Here is a 27,890-nt window from a genome sequence, read left to right on the forward strand (position 1 = left end):
GCAATTTTTAAATATATATGCAGCAGAAATTTTAAAAGTATATAATATTAAAAAGCTGTTATCCTCCCTGTAATGCATTTTTATAACTACCTTTTCAGCTAATTGAATAGAAATGTATTATATATATATATAAGATATAATTTCTGTAGTTATTAATTAATCTTTTTTTTAATTACGTATTTTACTTATCACTAACTATTGGAAAAAGTTGGATATATTTAAACCGCAAAAGAAATGTATGCTTACTGAAAAGCACATATTTTGCAAATAGTATATATTTAATAAAATGTATTTAACGTTATAATTATTGATCCAATGACACATGCACAAACGCACATGTGACCATTTTTTTCAGCGCAGAAAGGAAGTTGAATTCCACTTCCTGTTAGCAACCATGCCAAGCTATTGAAGGTTTCCAAGACAGAGAAATCACGGATCATTATTTTACGATTGTGGATATTGGTTAAATATTGTGTGGAACAGTGGTGTAAGTTTGCTTATATTCTCTGTATAGGCCTAATGTACAGAGTAGCAAAAAGACAACATGAATTGGTCTGAATCGCAATGCATTCGTCTCCGTTATTAATTGTTCAGTTCATTTGAAATGAAACATTTTCGTGGGGCGATTGAGACAGATGTAGTTGTACTAGTGCTCAATATGTATGGCACTCTCAATACATGTAGGCCTATTATTTTTTAGTGGATACGTTATTCTAAAGTAAACTGTTGCTATTGTGAACGTTTTTAGTGTATTGTTTTCTGTTAGTGTCATCCGTCCATTAGCCTATCATTTTATGAGCTATTGTATTTGGCTGACGACTTTGTAAAAAAAAAAAAAAAAAACTCGCAATGATTGAGCAAGGAGCTGTAAAAGGGTTATATTTTTTATTTTAAAAGGGTATCAAAATACCATGCAATGGTGTAAGTTATTAAATTTAGAAAATACTTTCTTTTTTCAAAGAGGAAATACTACGAAATCGCAGGTGACGAACAAGGAGTGTACTAAAATGCTTGTTAAGCTGCGGTTTATCATTTATTGTGTAGTAATTCCGCTGATGACTAGACTTTAATGCTGGCAAATTAAAAGTTATAAAGTTAAAATGTGCTGTCATGTGCTTTTCAAATTCTCTTAGGCCAAAATGAGCGAGCAGATCAAAGCTATAGTAGAGCACCTCAATAAGGAGCCCTTCAAGAAAAACTTCAACCTCATAACGTTTGACTCCCTGGAGCCCATGCAGCTGCTGCAGCTTCTCAACGATGTTCTAGCAACTATCGACCCCAAGGTGAGCACCTCTCACCTGCTTGCCCTGCATCTATAGCTGCATATATCAGGCCAGTCTTCTAAAGTGGAGTGATGGAGTGTTTCATCTTCAGAGAGGCAAGAGAGTCGTGTTTATTTATCTTTTTCTTTTGTCCTGCAGCAAGACATTGATATTCGAGAGGAAATGCCAGATCAGATGGCAAGGCGAATGTTTTCCCTGCTGGGAATGCTGAAGTACAAACCTCCCGGTAATCCATCAGACACGTAAGTCTGCCTGAGCTAACAGGAGAACGGAGTATGAGAAGTCCTTGGATTTTTGCTTATCGTCTGAAGGGAGATTGTATTTGGTCTTTGTTGACCTGAAACCCTACTAAATACTTCTGCTGCATATTTACTGTCCTGCTGTAGAGCAGTTCTCACCATGAAATTGCTCTGTCATTGTAGGTTTGTGTATTGAACTAATTTATACTGAATTAAGCAGAAGTGTTACACTGACTCAAATTATTATTGTATTTATTTCTTAGCAGATGCCCTTATCCAGAGTGACTTACAAAACATAAGAGCATTATAAAAGTGCAATACAGTATAAAATTACAGATCAAAACCTAGTACAAATTACAAATTCAAAATTACATAATTGCATAAGAAAATATACAGTTAATATAAGTCCTACATCCTAGCTTGTGAGCTAATAATTGCAGACAAGATGTGAAATCATAGGTAATAGTTCATGGGAAGGGGAAATAGGGGAAATAAATATAAACAACACCAGTACTAACAAAAAATATCAACACACATTAAAATCCATTTTATTTCCAATTCCAATGTTACATCTTGGTCACCTCGATCCATTTTAGAATATTTATCATTGCATTGACATGAATGTTTTCATAGCACATTGCTATTATAGCATACAAAAGATTATTCTTATGTATTTATTTTTAAATGTTATCTTTCAATACATACATACACTCACCTAAAGGATTATTAGGAACACCATACTAATACTGTGTTTGACCCCCTTTCGCCTTCAGAACTGCCTTAATTCTATGTGGCATTGATTCAACAAGGTGCTGAAAGCATTCTTTAGAAATGTTGGCCCATATTGATAGGATAGCATCTTGCAGTTGATGGAGATTTGTGGGATGCACATCCAGGGCACGAAGCTCCCGTTCCACCATATCCCAAAGATGCTCTATTGGGTTGAGATCTGGTGACTGTGGGGGCCAGTTTAGTACAGTGAACTCATTGTCATGTTCAAGAAACCAATTTGAAATGATTCGACCTTTGTGACATGGTGCATTATCCTGCTGGAAGTAGCCATCAGAGGATGGGTACATGGTGGTCATAAAGGGATGGACATGGTCAGAAACAATGCTCAGGTAGGCCATGGCATTTAAACGATGCTCAATTGGCACTAAGGGGCCTAAAGTGTGCCAAGAAAACATCCCCCACACCATTACACCACCACCACCAGCCTGCTCAGTGGTAACAAGGCATGATGGATCCATGTTCTCATTCTGTTTACGCCAAATTCTGACTCTACCATCTGAATGTCTCAACAGAAATCGAGACTCATCAGACCAGGCAACATTTTTCCAGTCTTCAACTGTCCAATTTTGGTGAGCTTGTGCAAATTGTAGCCTCTTTTTCCTATTTGTAGTGGAGATGAGTGGTACCCGGTGGGGTCTTCTGCTGTTGTAGCCCATCCGCCTCAAGGTTGTACGTGTTGTGGCTTCACAAATGCTTTGCTGCATATCTCGGTTGTAACGAGTGGTTATTTCAGTCAAAGTTGCTCTTCTATCAGCTTGAATCAGTCGGCCCACTCTCCTCTGACCTCTAGCATCAACAAGGCATTTTCGCCCACAGGACTGCCGCATACTGGATGTTTTTCCCTTTTCACACCATTCTTTGTAAACCCTAGAAATGGTTGTGCGTGAAAATCCCAGTAACTGAGCAGATTGTGAAATACTCAGACCGGCCCGTCTGGCACCAACAACCATGCCACGCTCAAAATTGCTTAAATCACCTTTCTTTCCCATTCAGACATTCAGTTTGGAGTTCAGGAGATTGTCTTGACCAGGACCACACCCCTAAATGCATTGAAGCAACTGCCATGTGATTGGTTGGTTAGATAATTGCATTCATGAGAAATTGAACAGGTGTTCCTAATAATCCTTTAGGTGAGTGTATATATAGATGAAGGCCTCCTGAAAATTGACTTGCAAAAGTTTGACTTGCTTTGATCTACAGCTGCTCTTTTCCATGTCCCATCTAGTGGTTAGGATTCCTAGTTTACACCCAGGCGGCCTGGGTTTGGCTCCCGGTATGGGACAATTTTAATGTAATATATTGTATTAAACATTAAACTTTGTACCAGGTGTACATCAGCAGTGCAACCACTCAGTCACAGTGTATTATCATGATAAATGTCTTTCTGTAGAAGCAATTTCCGTCAAGGTCTGGTGACTGGCAGCAAACCTGTCATTCACCCCATCCTGCACTGGCTGCTGCTGAGGATCAATGAACTGAAGAAAAGAGCTTACCTGGCCCGTTTCCTCTTTAAGCTGGAGGTGCCTGCCGAGTTTCTGCAGGACGATGTCGTTGCAGACACATATCATCAGGTGAGATGACTGCTGCTACCAAGGACACTGATATGACTGTTGGGGCATGGCAGTCTGAGCCATTTCAAGTTGGAAATAAAGGCCGTTGTATATAGCCAGCTGGATTCCTTCCTTTCATTAAGAACACACCTAGCCCTTGTCTTTCGCTTTTACCAATTCATTTAGGTCAATACAAACAGCTGATTTAGGTTGCATGTTAATGTGTTCATTTTCCCAGAAAGTATTTATCTCATGATGGTTGTTTTATGTATTTTATTCCCTAGTATGAAGAGCTAGTGGAGAGCTTCAAGAACTATCACAAGGAATGTGAATCGCTGAAGAGCTCTGGCTTCTCCACAGCAGAAATCAGACGGGTAAAAAACAAAACATTGATGGTTCTACATATAAAGATAAGAAACGAATGCACAGTATTGCTTTGCTATCACTTGCTTTTGTGTTTATATTTAATTGATGAGAAGGATTTACAGTAAAAAAGAAAAGTATGCTACTTTTCAAAATCTGATTTCTTCTAAAAAAATAAAAATAAAAGGCTACCATTTTATTGCACTGCTTACACAATCACATGCTTAAATAAAAGCCAGTTATTAAGGACCGATATACAATGAACAAGTAAATATTGCATTGATGAATGACATGGTTAGATGCTGTTGTTTTGTTTTGATGATGTGGGTTTTCCTAATCTACTTGTCAGTTCACATAAAAACATAGAATTTTACACATTTTAGCAGCATTACAGCTTGTGGTGGGTGAGTATATTGTCGAGATGCAGAACAGGCTAGGAAGCATTGCAGTCCATTAGCCTAAATAAATGCACATGTCATTCTTTCCTTAATGGCAGCTTAATGTTTACCTGAATCTTAAATACAAGAAATTTTCACAATTTCTTCCAGGACATTGGTTCCATGGAAGAAGAAAAGGATCAACTGATCAAGAGAGTGGATCGCCTGAAGAAAAGGGTAAAGCCGATACCGATGGAAGCCTGTGCTGTTTAAAATACTTGGTGCATTTGTCATCCCACTAAGGAATGAAAACAAGGTTCTCCGAGACGTGCAAACACTCTTCTTGTGTTAATGACAGGAAGTATGTGCCCGACAAGCCAAGGTCCTGCCCAGCAACGAGAAGGGTCAGCATATTAATGAAGTGTTAATGTAGCGGTGTCACTGGTGCCAGGAGAAGTAACGAGATACCAGAGGGCGGGGGGCAGATATTCTATAAGTCAAGTGTGTTGTGAAACTCTAGCTTAGATGCTAGATGCTCCTAAGGGTGTCATGTGGCTGTTTGTGCACTAGGTGGAGACGGTGTCCAATCACCAGCGCATGCTTGAGCTGGCCAGGCAGCTGCGGGTGGAGAAGGAGAGGGAGGAGTCACTGGCCCACCAGAAGCAAGAGCAGAAGAACCAGGTAGAGGGTTTGCAATCTGGAGAAAGCTGCTGATCAGACCGTGGTATAGTTTATTGTGTGATGGCAGTTAGTTCCTGCTACAATACAGGCCAAAAGTTTGAGCATAAAAGGTGATACTGGAAAAAATACTGGAGTGGAGCACAATATTGCTGGTTGTTTTTTTCTCTACCCCCCAAATGATTCTTATTTTCTATGGCCGGACAAATAACCACCTCCTTTACTCCACCATAGAATTTTTTTTAACCTGTAAATAGGATGTCATTTTCCTTTCAATAGATTCCTTTTTAAAAGTTTGTTTGGTTCAGAAAAACGACTGGAATGGGAGTTCTTTCGTTCTCCGAATGTTGCTGTTCTCAAGTAACAAATAGGACCTTTTCAATTTGAATTCCTACAAATAATTTTTTTTATTTTTTATTTCCAATTGTGTAGCTGTTTCACGCTGATCAAAGGCTACAGAGATCCCAACAGCAACTTAAGGACCTGCGACAGGCAGCGGCAGATGCAAAGCCGGAGAGTAAGCAAGCAGTTTTCACACTATTGCTTTCAGCCTGGCGCTAATGCCAAAAAGAGTGCAAAGGCCAAGGGGCGACAGAGGACCCAGATCAGGTTACTTCACTGTAAATTGATTCAGATAAATTTAAGTACAATGACCTTGCCTATCTTGGAGATACTCTGCTAATCCTCTCCATGTGCAGCATTTGTTTCCCCACTAACCAACTGGAAACCGGCCCGAAGACACGTTACCATGAATGGGGGTTATATACATTTGCACGATTTAAAAAAGAAATCGCAAATTGTGACGTAATTATATTTCCCAGCCCGAAACAAGTGATATGAACCTGTTCAAACGGTTTCGATCACGTGTTTGTACTATTTGTGTGTGCATGTTCTGCAAAATGACATACATTTTCCATAGTGCTTAGAAGAATTCTGCAGTGAATAGGTGGGGATGCTCCTGACTAATGCTCATATTTATCCAAAATTCATATGAAATACATTATAAAAAATATATTCCCTCACCTCAATAGTACCACTTATCATATATTAATTGAAAAATTAAGTTGGGTATTCAGGGTTTGAGAAACACACATTTTCCCTTTCTACTTCATGAAAGCAACAAGTGTCAGCTTTAGTGAAAACAGATTCCCTATCCATTCCCCTTGGAAGAAATTCGTATTAAGCCTTCTCTGTAATATAGAAACCATTATTTCTGTATTTCAGAGCCTATTAATTGTTGACTCTTGCATCTACCTAAAAAATCATCTGAGGCCTTGATTTTGAATCCACAGAGGTTTATTTCTACAGTGTGTGAAGTCCCATTCTGCACAAAAAAGTTACAGATTCTATAATTTCAGGAGCCTGTCTGATCTGTTTCAAATTGTGGTTCCTTTGATTCGTGTTGCGTACCCAGCTCCAGCCCACAAATGTATTCAGAGTGTTTTTCAAAACAAGAGGACTGAATAATCAAGTCTTATAGCTGCATTAGCATTATTGAAATTAGCAGGTGCATGGGGGAGTTACAGATGCTCCAGGAAGGATTATTGTGGCTTATTATTAAATTGCAATGTTTTTCTCTGCATGAGACTGTGATCAAATGGTGTAATGTTTCCTTCAAATCAGTGCTGTTGTGCGTCATTAACCATTTCAGGCTTGATGAAGAGACTGGAGGAGGAGATCAAGTTCAACATGTACATGGTTTCCGACAAACTGCCCAAGGAGCTGGAGAGCAAGCGGACGACGGTGCAATACTTGCAGAAAGTGGTCGCCGAACCTGTTATGGGACAGGCGGAGCTGGGCGAGCTGGAGGACAAGGTAGCATACAGGCTGAGTTTCAAACTACCAGAGAACTCCCATTTGAGACCTATTTTGAATAAGGTAGATAGTAGTGGTCAGAGTCTTGGGGGAAGTAACAGACCCCTTTAAGCAAGCAAGCATGAAACAGCTGGGCAATACTTAAATTTCAGTTTATGAATACATAAAACTCCCTAAAATTAATCACTCTTTATTTAAGTATGGCCCAGCTGTTTCATGCTTACTTGTTGTAAGTGCAAAACCATAAAAGACATTGGCTCAGGTGAACTACATACTTTGACTTACATCTATACATCGTTCATCAAGATTTTTCAGTTAAAAAGTGTATTCTTATAAAACATATCGGTTCATGTCATTTATTAAGGAAAATTGATTCACTGAGTTTTCATACTACAGAAACACAGGGTGCACATAGCAGGAATGCATAATTGCAAAGATAAAAGATTTCATTAAAAAAAATCTCTCGCTTCACAGACCAAATATTAACCAAAGCAGTGAATGACACATCCATCTATTACTCTGCTCCCCGACTGGACTTGAGAACAGTCACCTTTTTATAAAGTGCCAGTTGTTGTTTTAAAAATAGTCCCGAGTCCATAGTGATCTCCTTAACTAAAGCCTATTGGATTCTTGTTGTATCAAAACACCGGCATTTCATTAGCATTGGACATGAGGACAGGGGGACATTGTAGAATACTCCCAGGATGCCATTTATATCAACTCTATATGGTGGGGGTTTCCTACAAGTTTTTTCTCTTCAGTCACTGAATTTCAGTTACAGCATTGTATATTTAGCATTGCCAAGTTAATATGGGTTCTAGCAATATGCCTTTTTATACCATTCCTTGATGTCAAGTGTTTTGCCAAGTAGATAGGAGCATATGCACTGTTTTTTTTTTTTTTGGCTGTGCCTATTAATAAGGCAATCTACGTCTAGGAAAAGGGTATATTTTAAACCTGGTCAGATATTTTTTAGATTAAACAGGTAATGAATATATACTTATTTTTAATCACTAATATAATACAAAACCCACCCGAGGTAGTTCATTTTAAATTGCCTATGTGTGCACTCTATTCCACCAACATACGGAGCAAATGTCATATGTAGAATAGACTGCCTATAATCAGTTTTATTTTCTGCTGGATGGAAGTTAGCTTTTATATAAGAGAAGAAAAATGCTCTTAAATGTAGAAACTGTAGAGAAATATACCAAAAAGTAAAAGAGAGAATTGAATTGAACTGCAGAAGATAAAGGTAAAAGATGTGAACAGTAATGTTAAGATCCAGGCGTGACACAGTATTCTTGTGAACAAAGGAAGTTACACCCCAGTCACAGGTGGATTTTTCAATGTGCATCTGTTTCCCACCCCTCCTCTCCAGATTCGTGAAATGAACATTCAGATTAATCAGCTGATTGAGAAGAGGATGATGCGAAATGACCCGATAGATGACAAACACTCTCTATTCAGACAACAGGTGAGTTTCACGCTGGAAAGTACAGAGTTAATCCTGTCCTTAATATTCAGTTCATAGTTTATAAGATGAGCTATGTAATGTGCTATTAATGTATTATGTATAATATTAATGTCACCGAAGTTTGTGTGTTTTCAAAGTCTTTTTTTTTTTTTTTTTTTTTTAAGAATATTCCATAAAATATAAACTGCCATTAGATTTATCTTGGTTTAATATTAATCCCAATAGGTTACAGAGGTAAAAAAAGCTGGATATTCTCTGTGACATAATAAGTGATTCTATCGAGAGATAAAGAATGAAGTTTGCCAATCGCGATGTGGAAAACTTTTCCATTTGTTTACAGTTTAAGACCGTGTGTATCTTGCTCAACGATTACATTTTTACATTCTGAACAAAAACGTTGTGTCTTAGTGAGGCAAACTGATTGTAATCTGATGGTAAGCACAGTTTCCATGACAGCAGAAGGCCGGATTAGTTTGCTCTGATCTGGCAGATATGTTTTACATCTCTGAAGTCCTAATTAAAGTTGCATAAGCCGGATGTTCAAATTCAGGGCTGATCTGAAGGAGAGCTGAATATTTTGTAATGGAGCTTTGAAGTAAACTGCAGAATAAAATTTTATAGTAGCATTAAGTGGCTCATATTTGTAACTGTAACAAAGTGGATTTGATTTTGCCCCCCTAAACTAAATCTGTAATCTATAATGTATCTATTTACAAGTAGTTTCAAACATAGTAACTGCCTGAAATGTCATTGCATTTTGTATGTGTTGTTTCAGATTATTTTAATCCCTAATTTTAAAACCTTAATACACACAAGGCCTGGTTTTATTGGCAAAAGAAAAATTAATAACTAAAAGATAACTAAACATAGTTATTATAACAGATTTGTTTCTCTCAAAACTATTGCAAAAAGCCCCCATTGACAACTGCAAAACTGTAGACAACTGTAGACTACTACACACACCATGTAGGCTATTTAGCAGCTTACTTCTGGTAAGAAGAGGGACTTTAGTCTCAAAACATGTTTGAATGCTTTACTCTGATGTTTCAATGGGAGCCCAGGCAGTAAAGCATTTTAACAAATGCGTATAAAACTGATCTTTCTTTCATTTGATTAATGTGCTGTAACAGTGGCATTTTCTCCAGATACTGGTCTCCTTTTCCAAGGAAAGATAAGGACTGGCTAAAGAGGCTGGACGGTGTGTTCTGTTCAGCATTGGTGTTCACAATATTTTAGTGTGGGTAGAAAAGTGCTGGCTGATGAATCCTCAAATACCAAAGCTTGTTTACAGGAACTTTGAAACTAAGCAGAGCTGTGGGAATAATTTATCTCAGGCAGTAGGAGAAGGGAGAGTCCATAGAAAGTGTCTTTGATACAGAGTCCCTGCATGCATTATCTCCATTTGAATTTCCATGGACTTACAGGATAGGACTACAGAGGGGATATATACACTCTCAAAATTGCAATAGGGAGCTGTGGAACAGATGAATGATCGAGAGAATGCAAACTCTCCTGTCCAGTTTCTGCAGAATGGTTTAAGTTGTTACAGCTCAGAGAAAATGCCTTTGACAATTACCAGGACAGTGAAACATATCTTGCTTTATGTCACTCTATCTAAAAGGACCACTGACAGTCCCACATGTCCTGTATCTATGTCCAGGATCCTTTTGCAGGAATATATTCGTGAATCTGCAAATTCCGCTCTTATAAAGAAGGAACTACAAGTGCAAAAACCACTCGATTTTAAAAAGGACTTGAGCATAAGTTGTAATGCTAAACAACTTAATAACTTGCAAAGAATTTGCATAACACTTTACCTCCAGAAAACAAAGCAAGAAAATATTCGCAAGAGACTGCAGGATTTAACCACAACAAGCATATAGGCCTAACTATTAATTTTAAGAACTCAGAACTCTGGCCATAAACACTCATGAAACCCATGCCGGGATGCTGACTTTGACAACCAAGGGGACTTCTCTTGACCCAACAATTACAGTCTGAATCGTACCTCCCTGAACAAAACCATGACTTCTGCTCCTGCACTGGCCCTGATTTTGGAATGTTGGAAAACACATACAGTAAAGACATATAGGAATGAATATTGCTCCTGTTGAGCCTTTTACACTTATCCAGCTCCAACCACAGTACTTGTGCCCTGAACTGAACTGACACAGTTTTTCGCTTTTACTCTTAGACGAATTCCTGAAATCTGGATTTCCCCCCCCACCCCGTGTGTGTGTGCAAACTCACTCTCACCCACAATAAATCAAATTATTCTCTCTCGCTATCATGTCTCGGGGGGACCAACGGGGTCTCATTCCTACTAAAGTGCTCTGAGACCCTGAAAATGCACTTCTATAACCCAGAATGTGACAGTTGAGAGAACTTTGTGGGTTTTATTGTTATCATTAGTGTGAAATTTGGAATCGGCAAAAGCGATTGTTCATCAGATCAGTGTTACAAACCTTGCAATAGCGTGGATGAGAGTAATTGTTTTGCTATGTATGGGACTTTAATGCAGAAGAACCGCCCTTGGCTGCTAGGTTTTTCTACAAACTCACTGAAGTTCAGTCACCATTAGACATAGTTGTCTGTTTAAGGGACGACGCAGATTCGCTGCTCTTTGAGCTGGAGGGTCTGTTGTCAGTTAGTTGCTGGACTGGGCTTTGATTGTATTATCCCTATTGATCATCAGACTTTATTCTTTGTAGCAGGGTTCCCCAAACAGCGGTTAAACTAAATCTTTCAGTAAAGTGCTAATAAATGGAAAGGTAAAGAGACAAATATTAAATAGTTTGGAATGGTTTGCAAACTCAATAATCCAACCTCATGCATTCTATGATCTTAATGAGTGTGAAAGTATTACTTGACTCTAATTACACAAGCTGCATGATCTGTGTGTGTCCAAACACCCTGAACTTGATTAAAAAAAAAAATAGAAAATCAGCTACCATTCATTTATTATCCCTCCTTTGCCAGATTCCTACCTCTTCTTTTTTTACAATACCATATTAGGTCAGAATCTGGCAAGCAAAACTACAGGCCATGCCAGATTTAGAGACAGTATGGGAAAAGGCTTGTAAGACTTTATGCACATTCTTTTCAGTGAACGTAAAACAAGGAAATACTTTTGGGGTAAAAAAAAAAAAAAAAAAAAAAAGAGGGATCACACATTTTGGGCTTTATTTAACTCTGGGAGAGTTTGGCTTGAATGGAGCGTGTACAGTAAATATGATCGATCGTATTCCTGGCTAATGTCGGAGCATAATTTCCTTTTTCACATTAGACTTGCAAACAAAGAAGAATAAGATGAAACCGTTTACTGCCTGTGTCCCAACTGTATCAGCCTGAATGGGACAGGTCACAGAGTAGTAATATACATAGCAATTTTAAAAATGTGGACGTTAACCAATTCTGGTCATGGGATACAGTGTGTGTTTCTGTCCATTAGTGTCAATTTACCACCACTGTATATGTATCCTGATAAATGTTTACTTGTGACAATTAAGATCCGTGTTTAATTTCCATGAAACATTTGGGAAACACAGACTATTGTTCCAATTAAATCTAAACTATAACCCATCTGCCAAAAGCAAATTGTTGTCTTAAAATTTGAATTGATTATGATTATGAGTCTAGAGTCTGTGAATATATAACTAGTTTTATATACTTAAGGGGATGGTTTATTAATCTTGCATAAAATCTATTAAATATCCAAGTTTGTTTTATAGAAAAGTGGGATAAAAATAATTCTGTGAGTTTTCACACTAAGAGCCAAATATGAAGAATAGACATTGTGAAAATAAAGGATAAAGAAACCAGTTGATTCTGGCTTAGCTCACTTTGACACACATGCTTTTTCAACAATGAAAAATGCAATGTGTTTTGAGGTTAAATTTGCTTTTCCAGGCTTTTGACCATTGCATGACCACATACAAAACATACAGAAAGGTCTACAAAACAAAAATCTCAGTTGAATAACTCCTGAAATTAGCATACTCGGGGAAGTGAATAACCATGACTTATGTAGAATGTACTTATGACTCCAGGTTCTTCCATTCACACACATAGCAATTAGAGTTTGAAAAGGATTACAGTAGTCTGCAGTTGTGGCCGATATATAACGGTGGTTAAATGATCATGTGTGATTAGTTTGTGTATTGCCATTTTTCATTTTCTTGACATAAAAAGTAAATCCAGGCATTTAACAGATTGTGAACACTGTTAACACTAAAGTCACCAAATTATTTCTCCTCCGAAGCCAAGTTTAAAAATAATAAATGGCACTGAAAGTCTAGAATCAACTACGTATACTAGTATTTTTGCATGGACACAGAATTAACAGCAAGGTGTTGAACTCCCTCATAATGTTTACTGCACACTTATGTTGTGTAATTGTATAGTAAGCAGTGCACAACATCCCAGCCTGGAGTGTGTAGATCTCCCACTCTCAGCCTGATACCCTCAGAGTTGCAGGAGTGTGGTTTCTGATCACCGTACTGTGAAGAGGTGCTATATAGACACAGACAAGGCTAGGTGGATTGATTGACTGTCCCCACAGGCCTCCATCATCTCACGCAAGAAGGAGGCCAAGGCGGAGGAGCTGCAGGAGGCCCGGGAGGAGCTGGCCAGTGTGGAGAAGGAGCTGGCACACAAAAACAGCCAGGCCCGCGACAGTGATGGCGCCGAGGTCATCAAGGGTGATGAGGTATGTCACCACTTAATAAGTCAGTGGAGCCTTTGTAGGCATAGCTTTTATGCATTTAAGTGATCCAAAAAGTTTTTTCTGATCAGATTCACTTATCGTATTATTGCATTTTACACTTAAAAACTCATAGCAAACATCTGAAAACAGGTGATGTGAAAAGGGTACATGTTTGAACTTGTGAATCCAGTCTAGTGCCATCTTTTAACTGTGAATCTGTTGGTTAGTGTTGAAGAAACCTGCTTGGACTGTCTAATGAAAGTATATTTCGGCTGGTGTGGTTGCTCAGGGTTGGGGTCAATTCCAGTTTTGCCATTCCAATTCCGTTTGAAATTCCTTTTGTAGAGTAATTCCTGTAGAGCCTATTGCAATGTCAATGGCAAAAATTATTGGAATTGGATTTTGGAATGGGTCTGAAAAAAGGGAATTGGAATGGAAAAAGTGGACTTGCCCAAGCCTTTTGCCCTCCAAAGGGCAACACAATCATTTATTTGAGCAACATGCTTTCCTCTCAGTGTGTTTGAACAAAACCGGTCATCATTCCCCTCTGGGCACCAGTCCAGAAAGCCTTATCCAGGACAAATGTTCACCGTCTTTGAGAAAATTATATGGGGGGGGGCGGAGGGCAATGTATAAGTACAGAGGAACTACATTTATCAGCTAAAAGAGAAAGGCCTGGGCCCATGACAGTGTCTGGTGTATATCTTTGTTGAATGTTCATTTGTTTTTCTTTGGGTTATTTTTTCTCCGCAGAAGAATTCTCTGAAAAAATTCTAAGCGTTCTGTTCCTCGTGGATTGTGTACATGCAGAAGGAAAAAGTTAAACATTTCTATTAATAGGCTGGGGTAAATCAAATAAATACATCTATTAAGGGAGTCAATAAAGCAATGGCGAATCAGACTTATTTTGGAAGCTGGTCGTCAGTGCTTTCCCAAACCGAAATGGCAGAGCCAGCTAGTCAACACATGGGTAGAGGAGGCTATCTTTCTTTGGTTTGATTTTAACAGCTGACTGTATGATTTTAACAGGTTTGACTGTATAGAACATAGGCAAAAAGTATATACAGCTGTAATCAAAGTTACTATTTATATATTCAGTAAACAGACCAGACCACAGGCTAAGCACTATTTATCCCACTTTCCCTAGCTTTTCTACATTCCTAGGGAGGCTTATTAAAAGAGAAGACCCTATGTGAACTGCATCCTCCAAACTGTTCTTCTATATTATTTTTGTTCAGTAAAACCAATTAATCCCTTCACTGAGTACATACAGTGAGGGAAAAATTTTGTACGTTTGCCCACTGACAAAGAAATGATCAGTCTATAATTTTAATGGTAGGTGTATTTTAACAGTGAGAGACAGAATAACAGCAAAAAAATCCAGAAAAACGCATTTCAAAAAAGTTATACATTGATTTGCATGTTAATGAGGGAAATAAGTATTTGACCCCTTCGACTTAGTACTTGGTGGCAAAACCCTTGTTGGCAATCACAGAGGTCAGATGTTTCTTGTAGTTGGCCACCAGGTTTGCACACATCTCAGGAGGGATTTTGTCCCACTCCTCTTTGCAGATCCTCTCCAAGTCATTAAGGTTTCGAGGCTGACGTTTGGCAACTCGAACCTTCAGCTCCCTCCACAGATTTTCTATGGGATTAAGGTCTGTAGACTGGCTAGGCCACTCCAGGACCTTAATGTGCTTCTTCTTGAGCCACTCCTTTGTTGCCTTGGCTGTGTGTTTTGGGTCATTGTCATGCTGGAATACCCATCCACGACCCATTTTCAATGCCCTGGCTGAGGGAAGGAGGTTCTCACCCAAGAATTGATGGTACATGACCCCGTCCATCGTCCCTTTGATGCGGTGCAGTTGTCCTGTCCCCTTAGCAGAAAAACACCCCCAAAGCATAATGTTTCCACCTCCATGTTTGACGGTGGGGATGGTGTTCTTGGGGTCATTCCTCCTCCTCCAAACACGGCGAGTTGAGTTGATGCCAAAGAGCTCGATTTTGGTCTCATCTGACCACAACACTTTCACCCAGTTCTCCTCTGAATCATTCAGATGTTCATTGGCAAACTTCAGACGGGCCTGTACATGTGCTTTCTTGAGCAGGGGGACCCTGCGGGCGCTGCAGGATTTCAGTCCTTCACAGCGTAGTGTGTTACCAATTGTTTTCTTGGTGACTATGGTCCCAGCTGCCTTGAGATCATTAACAAGATCCTCCCGTGTAGTTCTGGGATGATTCCTCATCGTTCTCATGATCATTGATACTCCACGAGGTGAGATCTTGCATGGAGCCCCAGACCGAGGGAGACTGACGGTTATTTTGTGTTTCTTCCATTTGCAAATAATCGCACCAACTGTTGTCACCTTCTCACCAAGCTGCTTGGCGATGGTCTTGTAGCCCATTCCAGCCTTGTGTAGGTCTACAATCTTGTCCCTGACATCCTTGGACAGCTCTTTGGTCTTGGCCATGGTGGAGAGTTTGGAATCTGATTGATTGATTGCTTCTGTGGACAGGTGTCTTTTATACAGGTAATGAGCTGAGATTAGGAGCACTCCCTTTAAGAGAGTGCTCCTAATCTCAGCTCGTTACCTGTATAAAAGACACCTGGGAGCCAGAAATCTTGCTGTTTGATGGGGGATCAATTACTTATTTCCCTCATTAACATGCCAAACAATTTATAACTTTTTTGAAATGTGTTTTTCTGGATTTTTTTGTTGTTATTCTGTCTCTCACTGTTAAAATACACCTACCATTAAAATTATAGACTGATCATTTATTTGTCAGTGGGCAAACGTACAAAATCAGCAGGGGATCAAATACTTTTTTCCCTCACTGTATGCTGTCATTACAAACATTACTAAAGTACAGAATCAGTTTTACAGAATTTTAAATGTTACAGTTAAATAGAAACTAGTATGGCCCGATACAGATTCTCAGATTCTGCTGTGATTGAGTTTGCATTCACAGAATTTGTTGAGTGATCAAACCATCACAAACAAGTTGCCAGTCACTGACCACATTTCCTTCTCTGAGACTAAAAACCAACATACAGAGTAAGATATAAATCATTTCACTCCAAGTTGTGTTTGGATACTTTTTGAAGGAGACATCTCCACTGTATTTAAAAAAATATATAACCTCCAAAGGGTTCTGCTGTACTCTGTAGTTCTTAACATCAGCAAGGTGTTAACCTAGGGTGTTTCTTTGGTTATATTTAAAGGACCAACAGCAATTCATCATATTCAACATAAGCAGAAGCCTTGCATTACCTCTTTCAAAAGCCAAAACACCCCTTTGTTCCAGACTTTTTCATGTTTTGGCTAGCATGCTCAATGTGGGCTTGTAAACAAACCTATATAGAATGACTCTAGAGACTTTGAGACTGCCATTCATTGGTGTTGCTGAGTGTTTTATGAACAACATGTCTACCTCTCTTGTGCAACCCTGGCTGCCTGGGAGGCATAAGAACTGAATGTCTGAAACCCTAATCTGTCTGCTTAGTGCTTGTTCCCGGGAAGATGGTATCAGTCTCTAACAGATATTGACCACCTTGGTCCAAAGCCCCCCATCCAAACTTAAAAATATAGCCAAGCGATGGCTAACTGAAAGTTGAGAAGGTGTTGGGCTTGACATGACAAGATCTTTAAACCTGAGCTACTTGCAAAAGGGGATAGAGAGAGCCCATACTTGGTAACACATTTGCTTTCAATCACAGTTTCCTTGAATACATAAAAAAAAAAAGTGGAAAACATCTTTGTTTCCACATTATTAAAAAAAAAAAAAAAAATGCTGCATAGTGAAGATCTATATTGTGATGTGTTCTGTTGCCACGGCCGATCTGTCACCGCTTATCAGAAGTATTTTCCATTTTGTCATTGAGGAATAGCATGTGTCACAATGGCAAGTGCACAGCTGATCTGTGTAATGTACAGTGTCACACTTGTTCATCTTCAATTAAGATTCCTGGGCTTTTGGTGTGCTATACTGAACTCCAGATTGTGCTTGCATTTGATATTGTTAGCCACTTTTGCACTTATATGGGGTAGAAGAGTCTCACAGTCACGGCAGGGCAGCAGTTCAATGGAGTTATCAGTGACGCAGGGCTGTATTCATTCTCAAATCTGCTCCCAGTTTAGATCATCAGGAGATGCTGAAAATAAAATAAAAATGGCACAATGTTTGCTGGGCTGATGGTGCCCAAGACCCAACTAATTGTGACTAAGGAAGCAAGGTTACAAGGGCTTTTCAGCTTACATTTCATTTCAGGACGAAAAACTAGAGTACAGGAGTATGGAGGGGTCAGAAAAATGAACGCATGGCTCTTTCTGAATGTGTCATTTAAGCTGTGATGCCAAAAGAAGAATATGTTTTTAGTTTTCTATTGACAATGGCTTTAATTTCTGAGCTATTCTGGCAATTAATCGATTTTCAGGCTGGATCCATTATAGGACACAGTGATTCAAAGATGTCATGTTTACCAATGAGTGTGTTTTCTTTGTTCATGCTGAATTACAACCCTGCAGCTTAAATCAAGATGTACTTTTCTTGGATATTGATTTGTAATTAACCAATTTACCTAAATTAACCTTCAGCTTATCCTTTTGACGGTGACCAGTATTGGGGCTTATGGTATACAGGCTCCATATACAGGGTTATGAACATGTTGCAAATTATTTAAATGATAATAGAGTGCATTAGCTAATTTAGTGCCAGTGTTTTGGCAGCTATGTGACAAGAGAGCACTGTGCTTTATTATACTGCGCTGCTAATTCCCTCAACCTTGTCTGCCCTTGATTTCCTAAAAATACACAAACCGTAAATGCGCCCAGAAGCTTTGCATGTCCTGAGTGACATACAGCACATACTGTGATTTCTAGGTTTGTTCTCTTGCACTTAAAATATTTATAGCTTTTGGCTATAGTGAAAGAGCCTCATAGTACAGAGGAGTGAAAAGGAAAAAAAAATGTTCTAGTGCCAGCTATCACTGTGGGTGACATGAAGATGTTTATTTTATCCTTGGCATCTCGCCCAAGGGTAGAATTTCTCCCATAGGGCATGCAGGCGTCCCTGAGGAATCTTAACCTTTGCAGCTGTAATGTAAATAAAAATAATAAAAGGGAAACAAATATTGTGAATCCACTAGATACAAGGCTTGCAAGTTCAAATGCTGTCTGGAATTCCATCCTGTGTCCCGTGTATCTTTTGACAGGTCAGTCTCTCCACACAGCTGACGTCTGTCCCTGTCTCTCTTTTTCTTTTTTCCCCACCTCTCCTCCATTTCTGCCTGTGGGCATTGTGACGATCTGCTGCAATCACATGACTATAATTGCACTTGTCAAAAAAACTAATCGCAAATTTGACGGATTCTATTGTTACAAGTCAGGAAAATGTAGAATGCAGATCAGCCTGTCGTATGATCAAACCACTGATAACCATTTCATATCCTTTCTGTTATTAGAGACGCAAAACAAAAATCCAGAAAATGATCAACATGCATCTCTTATGTACAGGGGTGCCTGAAAAAAGCAAATAAAATGTCTGCACAACCAAAATAAAATGCATAAATAATGCACAAAACATTCAACCAACACTTATGGTTAAAATGGTTTGATTTATATAGGATAAATGTTCACAAATATCTACAAACAATGGCATTTACACTAATTAAATAAAAATAATGAAACCAAGAGCAATAAATAAACTTTTAGTTTTGATCCTGCCATATTTGGGATTTGGGGTTGCTATTATACAATTTTCTATATAAAAGCTACACTGCCAATGCACAGTTGTATGTTTTTACGGGAAGATTGATGCAGGCTGCTTTGAGAAAAAACCCTACTAGGGTTAACCCCTATAGGGTTAGGGAGATCTTGGGGAATGTTTTATGGATTTCATCATCTGTTTGCTTCCCCCCTCTCTCCTGTTTCTGATGTTTTGCAGTTCAAGAGGTATGTGAGTAAACTGCGCAGCAAGAGCACGCTGTACAAGAAGAGGAGGCAGGAGGTAGCGGAGCTCCGGGCGGAGTATGGCGTCCTGCAGAGGACTGAGGACATCCTGAAACAGCGCCACGAAGCCCTACAGCAGCAGCTGGTAAACCGGAGCGCCTCCCAAAATCACGCCACATGCAGCCCCCCCACACACAGCTCCCCCTTACAGGGAAGTGACATAACCTTCCTGGAAAAGATCGCAGGCCTCTTAACCCTCCACGCTCCCCGGGTTGGTGATAGACAGGGCTGACGCAGGCAGGGCGGTGCTGTTCTATTTGTGATGGCTGCATCTGCTTCGCCTCTGGCAGTTGCTTAATTTTAATTTATTTTGGGCTGGGGGGTCCTTGTGCAGGCTCCTCCCCCAGCTAGTCATTGACGTTTAACTGCCAGTGGCTCTTCCCATGGTCTGACAATTGTATTCATTGTCACACAAGAATACAGCAGATAGCACTACAGACCTCAGCACCACAGTTGGCCCGTACGAAAAAAGCCACATTCACAGTAACGCATTACACTTTTCCAAATAAGTTCTTAATCCCATAATGCAACTGCGCTGCAGAATACTGACCTCTCTACTCTGCCAGTCGTACCTGCATTTTTTTATTTTGAAAAGTAAATACAAATATATATATATATATAAATTTAATTTTGCAAGATCATTAAAATAAAGTTTAAATAAATGTTCCAATTAATGAATAGCAGGGATCAATCAATCAGTTAATTGTGTTTAAATAACAGTGACGCATCAGAAGGTTCACTATTTATACTGTTTGTGGTATAGATTATTCATCCTCATGACACTCAAAGTATTGTTTGTAAACCTGAGTTGGTTATTAGACAACAAAGATGATCCATGGGAAACAAATCACTTGGCTTTTTAGTCACATGTTGTAAAGACTTTGAAAACATGAGAATTGATTGTGGAGCACTTTAAATGTGTGGTACAAGTCTGGGTAACAAGTAGTAACATCAGTAGCTGATTAGGGCCTTCATTCACTCTCATCCCTCACTGAGGAAAAACAGACCACGTAACAGTGACTGTCGGGGGGGATCCACATTAATGGATCGCTGTTGGCAGCTGAAAGACAAACCACAGGAGAGGGGAGCAAAGGTACAATATGACAGTAAATGGGTCAGCCAAGTCAAAGTGGAAGTCCTAAACAGCTGGTTAATTGGTGACATTGTTCAGTGGAGCAGCAGCATTGAAACTGTCCATCATAGCACACAACCTCAGGAGATTCTGCACGTGCCGTCTTTTCAAATTAACTGAGGAGTCCAATACCCTCATAGCTGTTCCCTCACACCTTCCCTCTGCCCGTCACAGCCTGTCACCTGGTTTACCTTCCACTCTTTCGTGTCACGGAGTGAGGCTGTAACAGACTCCATCGACACAACTCTGAAGGAGAATCCGAAAAGACAAAGTGTTTCGCACTCTGCAGTCAAGTGCTGTGCTGAAGCCGTGTGTGCGGACACAACCCTTGAACTGGATTTGACAAAGTATTCAACACCGCCATTGGACACAAACCAGTCCCTGTTTGCTTGCTCTCAGTGTAACACTTCAGCAAAGGCTGTGCATTAGCAAACATTTCCATTCCAGAGTAGGTTATTCTTCTTAATATTTTATTATTATTTATTACTTGGCAGACGGCCTTATCCAGGTTGACTGTATATACCTAACATAGTATTGCTTTGATCTGCTGCTGCCAGATCAGTCACCAAATGTCTTCAGCTTTACGTCATTTGTAAGTGCATTGTATTTGATTATGAGCTTTTAGATTAACAAACAGGGTGGTCTTTCATCTAAATGGCATTCCTTGCATACAATCTTGATTTGGTATGAACTATATGAACTACATAAAAGTAGACAATATATATTTTGTATATTATTTTATATTATTTATATCCTTAATGCAGGAAACAAGCACCCTAGGTGGTTTGGACCCTGTGGGCCCACAATGATATTTATGTAGAAAATCCAAACATCCACCTGGTTTGGGATACAGTGATATTGATTGGAAAAAATTAAAATACATACATGAAAATAGTTTCTTATGGGGAAGAAATTAAAAACCTGTGCTGTTGTTTTGACCCGTAATTGCTCCCAGCGTCTCCTAAAGCATGGCCTGTGACTTTGATGTGTTGGCAGCAATCCATGGAAGCCAAGAAGGGCATCTCTGGGTACAGCAACACACAGGAGGAGCTGGAGAGGGTGTCGTCTATCAAGAGCGAGCTGGACGAGATGAAGGGCCGTACGCTGGACGATATGTCTGGGATGGTAATTCATGCTGGCTCCTCCCTCCTAAACTGCTCTGGCCTTGTGGCCAAATCTGTGCCTTTTGTTCTCTTTCTTTGCAGACTGACCTGCTCTCTGATCCCCCAGAAATGCCCTTATAGTGTGGGATAAACAGCCTTTTTTCATAACGCAACAGTGACTACTGAGACTTTCTCCCTATATAGAATATGTCCCATAGGTCCCAGGAATCATGATTGCCAGTTTCAAAATGGGGAGGGAATAAAATAAAGATATGAAATGATTATATATATATATATATATATTATTATTATTTTATTTTTTTTAAGAATACATTTTCTGCTATCCAGATCACACACCAGGGGCAAACTAACGTGAGGCTCAGGAGTGGTTTTGATCACAAAGGCAGTCGCTGTGCTTTTCAGATATGTAGGAAGAGGCTGGAGATTGCCTGTAGTGCATCACATGACAGAACTGGGAAACCAGCAACTAGCAATAGAACTGCTTAAGACAGATGCATCTCCGAGTATCACGGCATTCAACAATTCTGATCCAAGTTGCCATTGGTTTTCGATACACTGTCATTTTGCTGACATCAATAGTTTGTGCTTTAGCCTGGCATTCTCTGGGGCAAAATTGCATAGACTTTATCTTTAGTTCTTAAATGCATGGCCTATTGTGGGTTATACTTTACATTACACAAATTTGAGTTACAAATGGATGCCATTTGAAAAGCAGCTTCAATTTTGAGGTTTTCATCTCCATACACTTGGTGGTGGCTCTGCTGAATGTCTGTTTTTCAATTTGAATAAAGTCTGTTTATCCTTTGCCTCGTGGTTATGCAGCACAAAAGAAACCTGTTGCAAACAATTAGGCCGGGTGCCAACATGGTAGTCTTTAAACGCTAACCCTGGTCTGAAGTTCAGACATGTTTGTAACTGGCAGGCTGCGCACTTGGCAAGATGAAACTCAGTGACGGATTCTTTCATTCCAGGCCTTTGCCACACAGGAGACATTAACTGACCCTACATTTTGGCACAAATTTAAACACTTCACATTGCTTTGTCACAGATCTCACTGTATCATATTGCTGTATATGTATGAAAGATTTTAAAAAGGATCTGCTGCACTGCTATTATTATTATTATACATTTTTTACAGAAATAAGGAATGTTAAATATAATAATTTGGCTGAAACTTCAATTTGTAAATAATAAGGACTGGACTGGAAGGGAATGTTAAGGTTTTTTTTTTTTTTTTTTGTTATAGTGTTACATCTGGCTAAATGTTAAATGCCTGTTGTAATTGCCAAACATGGAGTTGATCGTTAAGGGCATTTTAAACTATTGCACCAAGATACATTATTTATTTTCCCAGCGAAGTATCCTATCACAGTTTCCATTGGTTCTGTTTCAGGTAAAGAAATTGAATTCTGTGATAGCAGAGAAGAAGGCTGCCCTTGCTCCTGTCATTAAGGAGCTGCGGCCCCTGAGACAGAAATGCCAGGTGAGTTTTCAAGTTACTTATCAGATGCCCGTCTCCACGGTGACCTGCATGATTGAACAAACATGAAGGTTCCATTCTCGACATATGCACAAGGGTAACTGCATCACTATAAGAATTAATATCTTTATTAGAGTAATCAAATTAAGGCATAAAATAAGATTAGGACTGTCTACAGGTGTATAATCTAAACAGATGTGTTGAAAGGTGGCGAGAGAGTAAAACTTTCACACTTCAGACATGTAGCACATAGTGAACCGCAACTTGGCCAATTTGTGTATTCTCTCATGTGTGCTTTGAAACTTGCATGAAGAACTCTGCAGTCTTTCCTTGAGAAATAACTTAATGTTTGAATCTAGCAGATTAGTATTATTCTTTAATATAGCATCCACCAGTGTAGATGGCCCTTAAATTGTCTGCTGGTTAGTACCAGTGTCTTCCAACTTGTCAACATCTCTCCTCCTAACTTTAGGACTGTAAAGTACAGGGTAATCACCTAGGTCTAACAGTCACCTACAAGGGCACTGGGCCCCAGTATCTCATTTACACCCCCCCATGCCCTTTTCACAATAGGAACTAACTCAGGAGTACGAAGAAAAGAAAGCTCAATATGACAGCTGCGCTGCCGGCCTGGAGAGTAACCGATCCAAGCTGGAGCAGGTATGGACTCCCACTCTGCCCTTGCACGCCAACAGAACCGCTATGTTGCCTCTGAATGAAGGCGACTGTCCTTATGTAGTAATAACACAACAGCAGGAGCAGCCGGACATCTGTTGTTTTTCTGGCATAAAATCTGTTTACCTGCAATACTGAACGGACTGTGTGGAATGCATTCATCTTTGTTACTATATTCAGATTAGCCTTCAAGAAGGTTACCATATAACAATCATGTATACAAGTGCATATTTTTATACTGGCCAGTTTTAGAAGGAACTCTGACTCTTTTGGGCATTTGTAAAGGCAGAGACGTGCACGGGAAGATTAAAAATAATTTCAAAATTGTTCAGTACGGACCTTTTTTCCCCCCACTAAAATCCATTTAAATATCTTATCTATTTTTAGGAAATTACACTTCTTAAGCTGTTCTGCAGGTCTGGCATATAATATCTCTGATCATCTGGTGCAGCCCTTTCTTGTCAGTAGAATAAAACGCTCTCTCTATCCCCTGCTCTGTTACAGGAGGTGCGAGGCCTCAGAGAGCAGAACACAGAAGAGGAAAGCAGATACCATTACATCAACTGCATGAGACAGGTATGGTACAGGACCGGAGACTGGGAGAGGGGGGCTCTTACGGACACCTCTGCCTTGTTATTGGACTTTTTTTTTTTTTTCCTCTGTCTCATTGCAGGTCATTGAAATGCAAATGCAGAGAGCAGCGGATGAAATGCGGGCCTATGTGTCTCCAGATCCGCAGGAAAGGCGAAAGGCTGTGAGGTAAGCCCAGCCGTCTGCTATTGATGATCTTTATTTTTCAACTAAAGATTATGGTGTTATTGTCTGCTGAAAAACAAGTTGGATCTGATTACAGGGAGTCCTTTTGTTTACATGAGAGGGCATTATTCTGGTTTATATTGAGGTTTATATTTTTTCAAATGTTTGCTTTAAATAAGGCTCTATTTTTGGTCCCAACTTTCAAGTTCAAGGGCTGCTTTCAAGTATTGAGCCATTTTCCTGTAGAAAGGTTTCTCCTTTGTGACGCCATTCCCTCGATTTTGGTTTCTGTTACCATAGCAGAAGAGTGCGGGAGTGTTTACTGTCATGTTTGTAATTCATCAGCTTGAGGTGCTGGGGGCTCGTGTGACAACGCATTAAGAAAGCTGATTTGACAAAGCCCCTGCATCACTTAGTTTTAAATAAATATTTGACTTGAAAAGGCTCGATCTCGCCAGCCGAGCCACAAGTTTGTTTACGTGTTTTTGAATTATGAGATTAATAACCGTAATGGAGAACTATAGAAAGTGACACAACAAGAAAGCTTTTACAAACATGGTTAGGTTAACAGCCCCTTACATGATTCACAGTTGTAAAATTTCAGAAAGGCAGCAGAAAAAGCTGGAAAATTGTGATGACTGGCTGGTTCTGTTGTTTTTGTTCTGCAGGGAGCAGTACACCAAGAATATCACCGAGCAGGAAAGTCTGGGCAAGGTGAGTGGCGCTTGCCTCTTCTCTGTTTCAGACTCGCAGACGTGGGCGGGGCTATTAGAGAGACAGGCCCACGGTCGTTGGCATCCATAACTAATCCCTTGCAAACGGATCAGGCCAGCCCTCCCAGCTCTCACTTCCCCCTGAGGGAACAACGTGATCTCTTCGGAGTGGCCGAGCTGTAGCAGCGCACAGACACATTCCTGCTAAACCATTTGGAAAAGCAACTGTAATATAGACGTGGCAAACTGTGCCAGCCCTTAGATTTGAGCAGCGTATAAAGTGACCTGCTTACGCAAATAAATTATGAATTTGTCCACCCTTTCATCGCTGCGCAAGAGTGATGAGTCCTTGCTTGCGGGATGTCCTGATCTCTCCCCAGCTCTGGCTTAAAGCCCTTTATTCCTATAGGCATTATCACTTCACTTCTCATTTTGCACTTTTCATTGCCTGGGGGCATGCAAGTTAGGCATTTCCTGAAGTTTGTAGGGTACTGGTTTAGCAAAATGGTTTTGATTTCCATAGGCATAATGAAAACAGATTCTGGAAACATCAGATCAGGTGAGAGATTTCAGTGTGATACTGAGTGTAGGCCTGCTCTTGTTTGGAAATATTTGAATACAATCAAGATATTTTAGTGGGGGATGGTCTTCAAAATCACTAAACTCCTTTCATAAGGTTCATATAAGCAGGTGTTCTCTTCCCGGCCCTATAAAAGAGATAAGCTTGAACTGCACTGTATTATTGCACTTTGTATTGCTCTTATATTTTGTAAGCCACCCTGGACAAAGGGTGTCTGCTAAGAAATAATAATAATAATAATTATTATAATAATAATAATAATAAGGGAAGTGATTTTTGCAATATATTAGGCCTTGAAAAGCCCCTTTCTTGATCAATGTTCTCATCTTGCCTCTTTTTGAGAATCATGCTGACAACCTTTGACAATGTAGATCTTCAAAGCTCTCTCACCTCTGACATAACAGCAAGCCATGCCCCCTCTCTGCCCCCACAGAAGCTGCGTGAGAAACAGAAGGCAGTACGAGAGAGCCACGGCCCCAACATGAAGCAGGTGAAGATGTGGCGGGACTTGGAGCAGCTGCTGGAGTGCAAGAAGCAGTGCCACCTGAGAGCACAGAGCCAGGCCTCCATTGGACACGTCATCCAGGAGGGGGGCGAGGACAGGCTAGTCCTCTGAGCTCTCCAGCACTGCTCTCCCCTGCAGCCACCACCTTCCACCACACCCATGTAGCCATGCCCCTCCTAAAAATACCTCAAATGGGATTGATTATTGTTCGCAGACCGTGACAGACAAGTCTGAGGTTGTAACCGTGCAATTGCAAGCCTCACTTATTGCTTAATTGACCCTCATGTGTTGAACTTTGACCCAGTTCTAAGATCACAAAACCAAGCCCAATGTTTCTTTAAATATGTTTCTCCTGGACACAATTAAATCAACAGGAAGGGAGCACACCATGGAGCAAATCAGGTTGTCTGTAGTATAAAGCAATTTTGTAAATAAGTGCACTTGATTTATTACCAAAGCAGCAATATGTACATGCAATTACAAACTTTGTATTTTATTTTTGATCTTATTCAGAGAAACCCAAAGTATGTATTTTATCACTTCATAATAATTTTTTTAATGTTCACACTGTAGCTCTACATCTCTGAAATAGCAGTCTTTGTTTTAGGGTAAAATTGTATCTTTGTATTAGTAGAAGTGTATTAAATGTTTTGGTATACACCACAATTAAATTAAAAACTTTGTGTGTGTATAGTATGAAATGATTGCCAGTAAGCAGAGAAACACGAATTAACACCAAATTTAATTAAGATGTACAGCTTAGGGCTGGGCGAAATGACTTAAAAATAATATCTCGATATTTTTAGAAGTTTGGGGGATACACGATGTACATCTCTTTCTTGTTTTTATCCAATCAAGCCACAAAATAAGACCAAAGACATTCAAACTACAAGTATTTCGTTAATCCTTCAATAAGCAAAAGTAACAAATATTACATGCAGGCTGTCATGGTAAATATATGCAGAATGCAACACATTACAGGGCAAGTGTTTACTATTACGTGTGTTATGTTGTTATGGGATATATATATATATATATATATATACACACACACACACACATACATAAGTTTAAAAATAGCTGGCGTTACAATAGTTTTAATAAATCTTAAATGCGGGGTGCCTTATCCCAGGGATTTTATATAGAACAATTATCCGGTCAAGGAACGAAGGACAGCAGCTCCCATCTAAAAACAATCCATATTCACTGATGTCTCAAATTATTTATTAGAGAAAAAGTGAACATCATAATGCTTACGCGTTTCGACTTATCTTCCTCAGAGCACATATATACATATACACAGTATGATTTACTGTCACATAACAACAATAACACAAGTAATATTAATCATGTAACACATGTGCTGTAAAATGGTAGATTCAGGTAGATTTAGCACGCCAGGTTAATAGTGGCGCATTAACATCTACTAGACAGAGACATTTCTTCTCTGACTGTCGCGTTTCGATTCTACTTACAAATACAGCACGATGTTAATACAAAATAGTTATAATAGTATAATAATAATAATAATAATAATAATAATAATAATAAATAATAATACAACTGTTGAACCACTAAACCATCTTAATACAAAGAAAATTATACTTTCTGCATGTGTTTGCATTGCTTTCCAATTTA

General features: G+C 39.4%; 1 protein-coding gene across 1 annotated transcript; it reads left to right on the forward strand.

Annotated features, from left to right (window-relative positions):
* Positions 1 to 373: 373 nt before the first annotated feature.
* ift81 (intraflagellar transport 81 homolog) lies at positions 374 to 26,935 on the forward strand. The gene is made up of 19 exons (XM_066689545.1): positions 374 to 487; positions 1,134 to 1,283; positions 1,422 to 1,525; positions 3,705 to 3,885; positions 4,149 to 4,238; positions 4,776 to 4,841; positions 5,175 to 5,285; positions 5,715 to 5,799; positions 6,934 to 7,097; positions 8,479 to 8,574; positions 13,136 to 13,282; positions 19,223 to 19,372; positions 21,416 to 21,544; positions 22,937 to 23,026; positions 23,597 to 23,683; positions 24,203 to 24,274; positions 24,372 to 24,457; positions 25,123 to 25,168; positions 26,181 to 26,935. The coding sequence occupies exons 2-19, from the start codon at positions 1,140 to 1,142 to the stop codon at positions 26,361 to 26,363; spliced, it is 2,031 nt and encodes a 676-aa protein (XP_066545642.1). The 5' UTR covers positions 374 to 487; positions 1,134 to 1,139; the 3' UTR covers positions 26,364 to 26,935.
* The last annotated feature ends 955 nt before the right edge of the window (positions 26,936 to 27,890 follow it).

This window comes from Amia ocellicauda, chromosome 17 (assembly GCF_036373705.1).
Source record: "Amia ocellicauda isolate fAmiCal2 chromosome 17, fAmiCal2.hap1, whole genome shotgun sequence".
NCBI lineage: Eukaryota > Metazoa > Chordata > Actinopteri > Amiiformes > Amiidae > Amia > Amia ocellicauda.

Bases quoted from the DNA above. Each gene is read 5' to 3' on its own strand.
- ift81 (XM_066689545.1), top strand. From the start codon at position 1,140: ATGAGCGAGCAGATCAAAGCTATAGTAGAGCACCTCAATAAGGAGCCC. The intron at 3,886-4,148 runs GTGAGATGACTG...TTTATTCCCTAG, and splicing joins TTGCAGACACATATCATCAG to TATGAAGAGCTAGTGGAGAG. The intron at 25,169-26,180 runs GTGAGTGGCGCT...CTGCCCCCACAG, and splicing joins AGCAGGAAAGTCTGGGCAAG to AAGCTGCGTGAGAAACAGAA.